Raw genomic sequence first — 14,540 nt, 5'->3', positions numbered from 1 at the left:
TACTAAGGACCCCTTTTCACTTATCTCTAGTTTCTAACTGCCTATCATGATTGATATTTCTATATGTCTACAATAAATTTCTAACCTCCTGCCTTTTGGCGGTATGAGAGCTCCAACCCAGGGGCTCACACATGCTAGGCAAGCACTCTAACACTGAGCTACATCCCCAGCCTTTATAATAAATTTTATATTCTCTACTTGAAGAATATTAGTATTGACCTTAAAAATTTCCAATCAAAGAAATGGGTAAATAGCAAGTTTCAGATTGTCAACTAAACATAGATATTTACTTAGCTATTTTATCTTTATTTTCATATACTATTAGTCTTTCCCTAGATTTATAACTTTATGTTTTATTGTATCAAATAGAAGCCCAGTGAGTACAGGACTTTATCTATTTGTTCACTGATATATCACTAGACTCTAGAATAGTTTCTATAAATATTTTCATGAATCTAATGGTAATAATTTCTGCTATTCTATTACTTTGATTAATCTTTGCTGTGATAAATTAGATCAATTAAAAACAAATCAAAGAAATTCTTTCTATTCAGACAATTGAATAAAAAAATTGTTCTCAATAAAAAAAATGATAGAGGATGAAGAAAAATATTTCAAGGCTGCAGTTCTTGAAACCAGCCATACAAATATTTTTCTAAAAGATTAAGTTGCAATATGTAGGTTTAAAAAAAAAGCAATTTAATTTAGTGCTTGATCTTTATTACAATTAAAATAGTTCAGAAGTGAAATAACCCTCTTATTTATTTATTTTGTGGTACTGAACTATATCCCCAGTCCTAACCCTCTTAATTTTTTACTGCTAGTTGTTTGAACAAAGGAATCAAGTGATAACTTACTATTTTGGGGAGTTTGTAGAATGAGGAATAGTTTGGCAATTTACCTGCAGAACTTATCTTGAACACGTACATACGTAAGATTTTTGCTTATTACATAGACTTGATTTGATTTTATTTGTTCATACCCTTAAAATATATAGGTAAAAAATTATAGGTAAAAGATTGTTGTTAGTCTTGTCTTTTGAGTTATGTACCTATAACAATTAAGTGCTCTTTCTTCTACACAAATTTCTAGTGGTTCATTTCCAATCTCCCATATTCAACTGTTTTGTGGCATGGATTTGGGGGTTCATAAGAGGACTGGAGGTTTCTGTTGTTCTCTAGTCCTATATACTAGACAGTATGACTAGTGATTGAAGATTTATATCCTTGGCTGATCAGAAATCAAGCTGATCCATTAGGAGGAAATGGGATCAATTAAAAAATGAAAATTAGGGTTCTTGTGGGATTCTGCCTGCTAGGAAAATGAGCACTAATAATTATAAGAACCTGACCCTTAGAAAAAGACTGACCCTGAATTTCAAAGCTGACTACCACAAAGTATATACATATCTTAATTCCTTAATTTTAGAAAAACCAATAAAGAAAATTGACAGATTTAATATATAGTATATTTTATTTAAAAAATAGACAAAAAATGGTTTTCTGACTTGAATTTAATTAGAAAGTTAAGTTTTTGAACTAATTAAATAATCAGTAATTTTCAAAGGATAAAATATTACAAGAAAGTCGATTTAATGTACATGTAGAAAATTCAAGATGTACATATGATCATTATTATTATATTTTTGATTTTTTATTTCTAAGCAAATGAAAATATTCTATATACTTTAAAGAAGATATTCACTATGACATTGCTTTAGTAAGAATTTCATTATGGTATGATTCATTTATTTCAAGGGGGCAATTAAAGCATAGGGTGATTTTTATGTTGCTCCAAAATACTAATGTATTCCTCAAGACTTAGAAAATAAAGTTAGTGACTCTCCCCCTTTGACACCCTTTACTGCCTACATCAGTTCACTCACTAAACATAAATATAACAAACTTCCATCTCTGTGCACTGTAGGCTTCTCCAGCTCACACAACTCCACAGACTCAAAATACAAGTGGTCGTCGAAGAAGAGCTGCTAATGAGGATCCTGATGAAAAAAGGAGGAAATTTTTAGAGCGAAACAGAGCAGCAGCTTCAAGATGCCGACAAAAAAGGAAAGTCTGGGTTCAGTCCTTAGAAAAAAAAGCAGAAGACTTGAGTTCATTAAATGGTCAACTGCAGGTATGGTGCATAAATATGTGTTTTGTTTTGCCATTTATCTTTAATAGTTGTGAACATAGCTTTTCCTTGTTTCTTTCTAGTTGGCCATCAGGATATTTTAGGGCATAATATTGGGTGTAGGTAGACTCTATAGTAATATAATCATAGTTTTATAAACGTGTTTGAATGCTGAGATGAAGTGATATAAAATTTTCAGCACTGACAAATTAAGAAACTTAAAATACACTATCTTTGGGCTGGGGATGTGGCTCAAGCGGTAATGCACTCGCCTCGCATGCGCGGGGCACTGGGTTCAATCCTCAGCACCACATTAAAAAAATAAATAAATAAATAAAGATGTTGTGTCCACCAAAAACTGAAAAATAAATATTAAAAATTCTCTCTCTGTCTTTAAAAAAAATACACTATCTTAACTATCTAGCTTAAACTTTATGAAGTTGTAATTCTAAAATTTAAAAATATTACTTAAATTCACTTTCTTTGTTTATCTTTTGATCATATCATAACTAAGTTGCTTCAGCAGTTTGCACTTTTAAATTTTTTAATTCTTTGAATTACAAGTTTTATTTTGTTTTGTTTTAACACTCATGAAAGGTTCCAGATTGACCTTAAATAGTTTCTTTAGGCCCTCGTGAGGTCATAAAGATTTTAAGACTCCTTACTCAGTCATTCTTAACATTGTGAGTATTTTCTAATAAAGTCTTTTTAGCCACCAATTAATGAACATCAACTACAAGTTGATATTAATGAGTTATACTTGTTATTAATATAGGCCAATATAAAGCGAATCTTTCTATATAATCATTATTAATGATAAGAGAGACCCCTACTCCTTTTTAAAATCTATCTGTAAAGATATTACACATATAATTGTCTCTTTAAATGCTTAGGAAAAAATTTCTAACAGCAAACATAGCGTTTAACCAAATTAAATATTATAATTCAAAAATTGTAATATGTGAGGCAGACATCTTTTATAAATCCATGTTGTGCTCTGAGTATGAACATGGTAACTTTAGAACAAATCAATTGTCTTACAAACCTATATTTAACCATTTAATTTTAATAACTTACTGTACCACATAGACTTCCAATATGTGGAAGTATAACAAGTATAAAACTAGAGTTTATTAAGAAATATTATCATTACCATATGATAAATTAATTTTTATTTAAGAACTAGTTTCACTATTTGTTTACATAGTTATTTATTTTATGGCAGTGCTGAGGATCAAACTCAGCATGTCATGCATGCTAGGCAAGCACAATGCCATTGATCTACATCTGTAGCCATACACAATTTTTCAGGAAAAAAAATTCTGAATTTTTTTTTACCTTTTAAATAAAATGAAACAGATTATAAATATTAATTTATGTATATACTACAAAATAGCTATATACTTTACCAAACCTGTTAGAATAATAACTACTGTTTTTTTAAATTTCAAACTTTTATTACATTAATAAAGTGGCTTAAATATATCTTTTGGTTTTGATCATAACAAAACCTTCTGAATGACTTGGCTGTTTTATAGTTGGATAACATAAAACCCATCTCTTCCAGCCTTAGTTGTCTGACCTGTAGAATAGAAATAATAGTACTTGTCCTGTTTCTCTATCATTACATAAATCAAATTGAAATGAATGCAGGTGTTTTCCATTAAAAAAAAGTGATAACTTATCAGTATTTTCCTTTGTAATTTGGTCTATTGTGTCTTGTTTTAAAAATTAAAAGTGTTTGAAAACTATTAAGTGGTATATAAATGTATGGTATCATTTACAAAGATTTTAACTAGGACCAGTTTTCTGCTTTGACCCAAGTTATAGAAGTATTAATAGCTTTGAATGAAATATTGCTTTCCCTAATTATGCAACAGTACTGGTCACCACTTACTAATAGCAACACTTAATTATTTAAGAAAATCTTGTAAGATTCAGTATTCAAAATACATATAATCTTTTTTTCATTTATCTTGTTTTTTCTGCCATATGATAAAAATGTTTATTGTAACAAAAGGTGACTTTTTGTATTTCCTAATTTGGGTAGAAATTTCTCACTTGGAGAAACAAAGGCAAAATTTATCATCTTAGTAGAAGTTAACTGACACCATTTTCAAAGCATCTGACTTTTACATGGATGTCAGATTCAGGAAATTACTAAATTAAGCTCTAAATTGAAAATGATTTCAGTTAATATCTCAAACTACAAATAGAAAAGTAAAATCATCTTTTTAATCATTAAAAATTAAATGATGTTAGCACTATGTTAGTTTTTGAAACGTATTCCAAAATATGAAGAGCTAAAATGATGTGTTATCAGGGATTTACTTTAAAATTTTTCTCAAAAATAAAGATTGAAAAATGAAGTTCAGCTATATGTATTAACCTTGAGAAATATCCATTATATATATTTATGGGCAAAAGGAATCTTGGCTAGAAACAGCCTTCAGGGATAAATGAATTAAACTGTGGTATATGCATACATACAATGGAATAGTATTCAGCCATAAAAGGAATGAAGTGTATGAAAGAACCTTGAAACATGTTGCTTAATGAAGCCAGAACAAAACATTGTACATTATATGCACTCGTTCGTATTCTGGGATATCCAGAATAGATAAATCTATCTAGAGAGAATGCATATTGACGAGGTGAGTGGAAGAGAATTGGGAAAAACCGCTTAATGTGTAAAGGCTTTTTAGTGATGGAAACATTTTATAATTGAGGGTGATGGTTGTACAACATTGTAAACGTACTAAATGCCACTTTAAAATGGTTACTTTTATGTTACTTGAATTTCTCTTCAAATTACTCATATTAAAAGGTATAGCACAATCCTTTTTTCATTAATGAAGGGTTTACATAGATAAATATATAGGTGTAGAAATGGTTTAGGAAATGACTCCGTAAATTCAGGTAAATTTTTAACAGTGATGTGTACCATGATGTAAATAATGGTGATGGAGGAGATTGAGAACCATGGATGATGGGAAGAAAGGCACTTCAGTTATAACTTTTCTATTATTGTTTCAAGTCAATATATGATTTTTACTTTTTGTTGTTTTATAGTTATGTTTTCAAATAAAATTAAAAGTTTTTAAAACTCTTTTGACCAGAGTTTATTTGCAGAGCATGAAATGTTAATCCACTTATAATGGTTTCAGGGAACAAGAATTTCTTTTAGTCTGCTAACAACCAACCCATTAACTGAAGGACAGAATGAATTATGTAGAAAATTTAGTGTCAAAGAAATAATTAAACTCTATGGAAATCATTCATCAATTCTGTACTTCCTTAATAATCCTTTATGTGGCATACAAGTTTAGCTGATCAGTATACTAGGTAATGACCCATGGTTATTTATACAATAAAAAGATTAACAGGTGTTAAGTTGTGATTGTTCATATTTTTACCAAATACATATTTGATTTTAAAGAAAATGATTATGAAGATCATTTCCTCATTCATTGAATCATGTTTTAGCTTTCTAAAATCATCACTAAAAGAGCACTTTAATCAAATGCTATTACAGACATTTATGGTACTGTAGACCAAGAATTGAATACTGTTAGTTATCAGTAATTGTATTTTAAAATAATACCTGTTCTGTTACTTTTATCTTTTATTTGAAATGGTTTTAACCTGAATCCAATTAAAGTGTATTCTAAAATAATCCACAGAGTAGATGGTAGATGTGTAAACATTTCTTTTTTCATTTACTATTAAATCTGTGTCTTAACATCCCCTCAAATTTATTTTGGCTTAAGCAAACTGGTTGTATATGTATTCTCTTCCTTTTTTTTTTCTTCCTAAAATTTCTGTATAGAAGCCTTCATGTTGTATTTGTTACATAACAGCCCCCCTCCCAACCTATATTCTAATCTTTCTTTATAGAAAATTTTCAAAATTAAAATTATAACTTGTACAACCACTTTATCCAAATAGTAATATAGTCAAACCTATGTTCTTAAGAATAAAATAGTTCCTTTAAAACTTATGTATATGAGATTATAGTTCTTAAATGCTTGGATAAATTTGTTGAGTTTTACTATATCATGAATGACTTAGAAATTACTTGACTTTAGCCTATTCTGCCTAATTTATTATATAAACTTTACCTGTATAATCCTCATATTTTCAACTTCTACTTGACTTGGTCTTGACCACTAGCATATGCTTACATTTAGGAGTCCAGCTCAACTAAATCTACTTCTATCAAAGCATGACCCATTCTCATGCTTAACCTACACTTCAATTGTGTTTGCTTTTCAATACATGTCTCAGTCCCACTGCCAGTAACTATGTCCTATTGCTGCTTTCAGACTAGTGCTTATACCAGATTTTAAAGAAATTAATTATTAGGGTACAATAATAACACAAATTATGTCTAATTTATAACCTCTCACCCAAAAGTCACTTTTTAAATTTTTTTAAGTTAATAAAGATAGACATAATACTTTTATTTAATTTATTTATTTTATGTGATACTGAGGATCGAACCCAGTGCTTCACACATGCTAGGCAAGCACTCTACTACTGAGGGCCCCCAGCCCCCAAAAGTCACTTTTGAGCTTTAGGATCATCATTAGGAAAATTTACCATCATTGTAAAACATTTTAAATCAGTATAATGTAACAAATTAGGCTGTGTTTATATTTGAGTATATCTTGAAATTGTTGAGGGTTTTCTTACTCTTTCTGTCATGTGAAAAGTGCAGGAGAAACAATTTGTTGTTTGAAGTTTTGAAGTTTTGAAGTTTTGGTGAATATAACTTACAGCATACTTTTGTGTCTTTGGATATATGTATGCAAACTTTTTATTTTTAATTTCCCCTCCTGTTAGTCTTTCCTGTTATTTGCTCCAGTGAAAATTCAGTGAGCACAAATACAAATTGCAAGAACCAAGTGCCTTACCACTTCCATCCTTAATATTTATTGCCCATTGTTGGCATCTTCACATTTGTTTATTTGTTGATGGACCAGATAATCTAATTAGATCAAGAGCCATACTATCACCAACTGTGTGAAATATAGAAATTGATGTCTCATTTATCAGTTTCAACTCTGCATAATTAAAAAGAAAATTTGAATATTTATTTTATTTGAGTGCATAAGAATATTGTTTTAATTTCTAATCACAGAATTATTTAAGTCAACTGTTTTATTGGTTAATCAATTCAGAACTGCTTTCAGCCATTTTATTACATATAGCATTTTGTTTACAGTATACTATATGATGAGTGTTTCTATGGAATATTTGAGAGACGGTTTGTGGTCTTTAAAATTTTATAATCAAGGTAATGCTTGTCAATTTCATTTTGTAACTGTTGAAAATTAACAGCATATCAGTGTTGGTGACATTGTTGGTATAAATAATTAAATTAGGACTTCAGACCAATTTCTTATTATTTCAGCTATTTTATTTCTCCTTCTTTGGAATTTTTTATTAGCTGAAATTACTGTAGTCCTCACTATATACTGTAGTCCTCACTATAGCTACTCAACCCATGTCAGACCATGCACTGTTCTCTTAGGTTACACAGAGAAATAATCTCTGCCCTCAAGAAATTCCCAATCTGGTAGAGGTGATAAACAAACATACCAAAAATTACAATCCAGAGTGATAAGTACTGTGTAAGATACCTATTAACGTAAATATGCACCTTTATATGGCTGTGGGAAGACAAAAAAGGAAAATTGACTTCTTTTCCTTTGCAAATTTGTATTGTATTGATTCTTAAAGATCAGTGAATAATTACCAAGGTAAAGAAGAAAGGAAAGACTTTCCAGAAAGAGACAATGCATTTTATTCACTTAAGTTTACTATTTTTATAAGGCATGACAGTTAGATAGTGGTTATTTCATATGGCTCAGACTCATGAGAAGGCAGCAAGGATAAGGGAGACTTAAGGACATTACTTGTATTTTGGTATATTTAAAGCTTATAGTATTTTAGAAGAGCAGTGAGAATCAGAAATCAATATGGTCACAGCAGATTATCAAAGATTATATATTTTTTAGCTAAAGATAAATATCCATTTCATATTACAAAAATTAATGAGAAGCTTGTAGAAAACAGTATTAGATCAAACTGACAAGGCAGGGTAAGGTAGGTATTGGATTATTTGTAACATGGTTTCTCATCAGTAGTGCCATTAAGAACGAGCTATAATTAATTGTATTGACACCAGTGGTTGTAATATTCCATGGAAATGAGTTTTCTAAATAACAGCTTATCTTTTCTAAAACAAAACTTTTAAATTTTACCTTTTGTAATTTGATCACTCTTCACCCATTCTTAAATTCAGTATTTTAAATATAATTTGACCTTTATATTAATATTTAGAGTTATTATGACCCTCAATTTTGTTTTGTGCTTTTAGAGGCAGTATTACAGTTCATTGTTGTTGGGATGTGAGGAATTATTTAATTAAACAGACTTGCCTCCAGATTGCTTAACTTTTGTTATGTTGATTTTCATGTTTCTGCATTGGTCACTTAGGGAGGCTTAATGACCCTAATCTACTGAAATATTTTACATTGAGTTTTCTAATTAAGAGACAGAATATAAAAAGACCTACCTGCCTAAACTTTTATTTACTCCTGGTTTGTTATATATTTCTATTTACTTTGGAGTAAAACCCAAATTGGTAAAGTCAATGTTAATTTCAAATAAGTTAGAGATGTTTATAAATTAAGTTCTTTATTTTTTTCCCCCCTGGGGATTAAAGCCAGGGGCAATCTACCACCAAGGCACATCCCCAGCCTTTTTTATTTTATATTTTGAGACAGGGTCTTGCTAAGTTGCAGAGGCTGCCCTCAAATTTAGGATCCTCCTGTATCAGTCTCCCACGTTGCTGTGATTATAAGGCATGCACCACCACACCTGGAGGATTTTTTTTTAATGTTAGCAATTTGTAAAATTCATATTATTTCTAATTCTTGAGTATTGGTAATGATCACTAATTTATACGTTTTTAGTACTTGATGGTAACTCAAAAGGTTGAGTTGAACTCAACTCAATTTGGAACTTTTGCATAAAACTTACAGATTAATGCATTCCATATAAAGACTGAAGTTCTTATTCTGTTGTAAGCTTTAGGACAAATCACGATTGATTTGTGAGATTTAAATTTAGTTTTACAAATTGCCTGGGTAAAAGGCAGCTAAGCCATTTAAATATTACATATACTTTCAGTGGTTCTGGTGCCCAACATAGAACCTTGCAATAAATTTCAGAAATTCATGATTCTTTTGTTATTGTATTTCCCATCTGGAATCTTAATAGTAACTAGAAACTAGTTTAATTGAATTTTCAGGATGAATTTTTCATTTTTAAGTGAACACAATCAGTGAAAATTCCTCCTACCTCTATTCAGATCTTCTGTTTATCAGATAATCAAAAGAACAAATAACATATGTAAATAAAAATATTTTCAATAGGTAACCTAAAATATACAATGAGTCCCAAGGCAAATGGTAATGTAAAAACTTTGAAATATGCTACCTAGTTGTGCTGTTGTCTTATTTAAGTTTTTATACAAGTTACCGTTTTTGTATAAAAGCTAAAATAGCAAAAATGATATATACCGATTAGACATATTTAAGCAGCATAGTTTTTTATTCCTTAATGTTCTGCCAATGATGTCCAGTTTTCAAATCTTAATCCACTCATTTTGAACAGTAAAAAATGTGTTTAGTCTACTGCTGGTAAGGTACATAAGTTGTTTCTTCTCCAGAGCGAAGTTACCCTGCTGAGAAATGAAGTGGCACAGCTGAAACAGCTTCTTCTGGCTCATAAAGATTGCCCTGTAACCGCCATGCAGAAGAAATCTGGCTATCATAGTGAGTAATGTTCCATTACCTACAGCCTTAGGCTACGTCAGTGAAATACTGCCAGAGTTAGCAGAGCTACCATTTAAAAAAGTAGAGAGTACAGTTCTTAAATCTAAGATTAAATATCAATTTCTGCAGGGTTGTTATACAAGCGAGTTGGGGGGTATACTTTTTAGAATCTAGAGTGTTTTGGAGTTTTCTGTTTTTAGCTTTTTCCTAAGCATTACTGCAGATCAGCAATATGTGTTATCTAAAGATTTTAAACATATTGACAAGTACTGATGATATTTTTTTTATCTTCACAGGATTATACTTTTTATCAGCCATCTTCACTTAACATACAATATCCATTTATAGTATTAGATCCTATTATTCTTTCTTAGGTAATGTCAGCATTGTGCAGTGTTTTTGTTGTTGTGAATCTTTATATAGTTAGTTATGAAAAGGCTAGAACAGTGTTTAAATCATCTGATTGTAAGTTCACTCCTAAATGTTTTCCAAAAAATGAGATTTTTCTGTTTTCAGCATTTTAGAGGTTAATTGTGCTTTTTCCTTTCTATAATGTCCTTGTTAGGTAAGATGCACAATGTTGGAACCAGCTGTTACTCTTGAATAAATGGCCAATTTTTGTCCATTGCACAAATTTGAAACAAATAACAGAGTTGGGAATGCATTAGGCAACGTTCATAATATATAACCCACAGCTTTCATTTTTATGATTTAGTGATATTTCTGGATATTTGTAAATGTGAAGATTGTTTCAGCCATATGTATCCACTTCATTTTAATTTGCCAGTGTCAGTAATTCAAAAGAACAAAATGTTTTGTATTGGATACAAACAGTTCCTCAGGTGCTCACGATAAAACTTAATGGCTACCATTTTTACTTGTAGTCATTGTAAGCAGTTTCATCAGAATGGGCAATATTTTTTAATTTAAAAAGATTCAGTAGATTTAGCAATTCTCCATTGCCATATATATTTAGGACACTAATTTTTGTCAGTTTCGATAATATAAATCTGAGTTATTTGATATCTAGTCATTTTGACACAGGCCAGTGAAACACATTGTAAAGTAAATTGGAACCATATAGAAATATGTTTAGGATTTATATTAACAATGATTGCTATAGGGATGAGGCCATTAGGTTCCCATCTAACTTAACATAATTTCCTGTGGAAGCTTCTGAGTTCAGCATTATGCATACATGATTTTCTTAAACAGGAAAGTTCCCTTGAATTTTGGTAGTTTAAATGGAATTATACAAACGATTCTATAAAATTAGAAAGTAACTCTTTTCTCAAATTACATTTAATTCAAATTTATATACAGTTTTTAATCTTTAGTAATTTATTGGATGATTCTAATAGTTTTGACTCTTTTTTCTAAGTAATATAGGCTCAACAAATGTAAAGCAATTATTCATTTTAACAACTGATTTATAAAGATATTTTCAGGTATATAGACATGTGGGTTTATCTATGGCTAAATGACCAAAAAGATTAATACATTTTTGTGAATATTTTTTTAGTAGGTTATGAGAATGCAAGAAATACAAAGATATTTTTATTATTTGGAAATATCTCTACCTTTATTCCTGTCTAGTTGTTTAGGTAATCAAATTATTAGCATTTGAAAGAAATTTTTAAGTGATTTATATTTGCAGATTTCAAACCTTTGAAATAAATCTAATTTCTTCTGAGTAATAGTGAAAGTAGTGATAGAGATTAAGTGAATATATCTTGGAGAAGTTTACAGATTTCACACTAACGTGTAGCACATAGCAATATTAATGGTGGTAATCTGTAAGTCTTTCAAAACACTTATGAAGGAGAACTAAGATTTAGTATAAATTAAGGAATATTGTAAAATCTTGCAGGTAAAGGTGACAATAGTTAGTCATAAGGTCTCAATTTTATTAACACTGTCTTGCCTAGTTTTAACACTGAAAGTCCTATGTTACACCCTAGGAAACCCTTTAGTCAGTCAACTGTTGGTCACCCCAAATGTTAAATAATATAAAATCAGAATGAAAATAATAATAATAATAATACTTATTTACTTATGTGTAGTCATCCAAGTCAGAAAATTCACTAAGCAGTTGTAAATACAATTCTGGGTGGAGGTAAAATCTGTGATAGATATGGTAAGAATTAATGCCTTACAAGAAGATCAGATCACCTAGAGGTTATGGAAAAGATGGGAGGAGGTGAAGGATAGAGGAAAGGAATACATTATCAAAGGACATTTTATATACACACACACACACATATACATATACATATGAGCTCATCACCATAAGTCCCATTATTTTGTACAATTTATATGCACTAATAACTGGACATGATGGCATGGGCCTGTAATCCCAGCCACTGTGGAACCTAAGGCAAGAGGATCTCAAGTTTGAGGCAACTGAGTGAGATCCTGTCTCAAAATAAAAAGTGCTGGGGATGTAGCTCTTTGGGAGAGCCACTGGATTAATTTCATTACTGAAAATATGTATAAACATAGGTAGAGAACTTTTTATAGAATTGAATTGTCTAACATCTGGTTCCATTTAGCTTACAAAGAGCTTAAAGTGACTCTTGAGTATAGCATGATTTCTTGTGCTTTTGATTGTACTGGTAATTGTCTCCCCTCACCTTCTAGAACTGGACATAAGAACAGATATATCACATTGCAAAGGTATTTTCTATGTAAAATTTATAATTACACAATTTATAAGTAACCACTGATTCTTGTCAGCTGCCTGAAGGTTTGCTTTACCTAGAGCAAACCTTTAGTGGAGGTCAGTACTCCTCCATTACAATTTACTATTTCTGAGTCTTTGCCTCCAGTATATGTTTAGATTTCTTTGTACCACTCATCACCTATCAATCCCTTTGTTTTTGAAAGCTGCTATATCCTGAGAACTTAACATTCAGAGAAAGGTCAGCCTTGTTCTGTTGAAGAATAGTGGTGTGCTGGGGATGTGGCTCAAGCGGTAGCGCGCTCGCCTGGCATGCGTGCTGCCCGGGTTCGATCCTCAGCACCACATACAAACAAAGATGTTGTGTCCGCCGAGAACTAAAAAATAAATATTAAAAAATATTCTCTCTCTCTCTCTCCCCCACTCTCTCTTTAAAAAAAAAAAAAGAATAGTGGTGAAATAAACAAAAAGGACTGCTTAGTATTCTCCTGTTAACCTGTCATTGCCAGTGTTTTCTTTGAACATGTAACTATTGTATTAGCTAAATAATAATTATAAATATTTTATAGTGCTCACTATGCTTGATTAGAAAAATATTCTTAATGCTTTATACAATTTTTTAAAAGATTACTAATTTTCATTTCTGTTACTGTATCTTGAGGTAAGTTTGGTCCATGGGTACAGTTTTGCATTTATAACATTAAGAGGAGAAGATAGGATTTTATCTCATTAATATATTTATGAAAACTTGCTGTTCAAAAATGTATGGATTTGAGGAAGATGTGTCAAAATTCTGTAAATTTCACTATACTTCAGAAAATCCTCAAAATGAGGATTTTGAGTTTAAGTTATGCTTATCAGTTATTCTCCCCTTCCATTGTTTATATTACAGATCATGGGGTAATCTTGCTTCCTAATGTCCAGAGTCTTTTTTTTTTTTTTTAACTCCTTAACTTTGAGAATGGGCATCTGGCCATTCTCTACAAAGAAAAAACAAAGGACTGGTTAAAGAAATGTCAGAATAGGGGATTACCTGTGGCAAAGAGAGAAGCATCCAAGGAGCAACAGTGTCATTGGCAGTGTTCTCTGAAGTTGGGAACTTAGGGCACAGGTGTTCTTGTTATCATTGTACCTTATAACTCACAGATATTATAAATAATTTGTGTGGCACACATCAAATTTTTCACTAAATGAAATTGGTGGATTCTTTCTGCTAAAATAAGGAAGATTTAAGAGATTTTTATTCAGGCATAAATATTGGTAGGTTTATTTTCATAAAAATTTAGAATGTCCTTTCCTGAATATCTTTTCAAGCGCATTAGAGTTTTATATGAATTTTTATTTGAATCCCAATTAATTCATGCAAATATAACAGCTGGTGGCATTTAGACTAAATAGTGCTTGTACTCATGTGTATGCCTCATTAGAATCAGGTGTTATAATCATCCGTGGCTGCAAGATGGAAAGTCAGACAGACTATAGTTCTGGAAAATGCTGAGGGAATAATTTGAAAATATAATCAGTATATAAGATTCATTTTGTATATATATGTGGTTATAAATTCTTGTTTATCTTTTAAAAAGAATGACATGTTGTTGAACAGACTGGTTTTGTTAAATGTGCTTCTTGATAAGTATTTGTTTGTGTGTGTGAAAGGCTAGCTCCCAAACTCCTACCTAATTTTCTTTAACACTATTTAGCAAATATTTCTTCAGCTCTATTTTGTGAGGCACTGGGCACCCAGATGTTCCCATATGTATGGTTGTTTCTTCATTTGACCTGTTGCAGGTAAAATTGCCTACTTCATGACTTATAGCCATTTCTTTTCAGTTACTTAATTTGCCATACTGACTTATCTAAATATTCAGTTTTGTAAAATACTT

General features: G+C 30.6%; 1 protein-coding gene across 7 annotated transcripts in view; it reads left to right on the top strand.

Annotated features, from left to right (window-relative positions):
• Atf2 (activating transcription factor 2) overlaps nt 1–14,540 on the top strand; it is a 101,971-nt gene that overhangs the window by 84,767 nt on the left and 2,664 nt on the right. For 5 of the 7 annotated variants that reach the window (XM_058580213.1, XM_058580214.1, XM_046447329.2 and 2 more), the window contains 2 exons: nt 1,927–2,133; nt 9,872–9,977. In XM_058580213.1, coding sequence (XP_058436196.1) covers nt 1,927–2,133; nt 9,872–9,977 — 313 coding nt within the window. Of the gene's footprint in view, nt 1–1,926; nt 2,134–9,871; nt 9,978–10,273; nt 12,930–14,540 lie in introns of those variants that run through there. The other 2 variants (XM_058580215.1, XM_058580216.1) reach the window with 2 other exon arrangements.

Source organism: Marmota monax, unplaced genomic scaffold (assembly GCF_021218885.2).
Source record: "Marmota monax isolate L192 unplaced genomic scaffold, Marmota_monax_Labrador192_F-V1.1 WCK01_AAM20220418_F8-fsc00007, whole genome shotgun sequence".
NCBI lineage: Eukaryota > Metazoa > Chordata > Mammalia > Rodentia > Sciuridae > Marmota > Marmota monax.
This window is presented reverse-complemented; position numbering and strand designations above follow the sequence as displayed.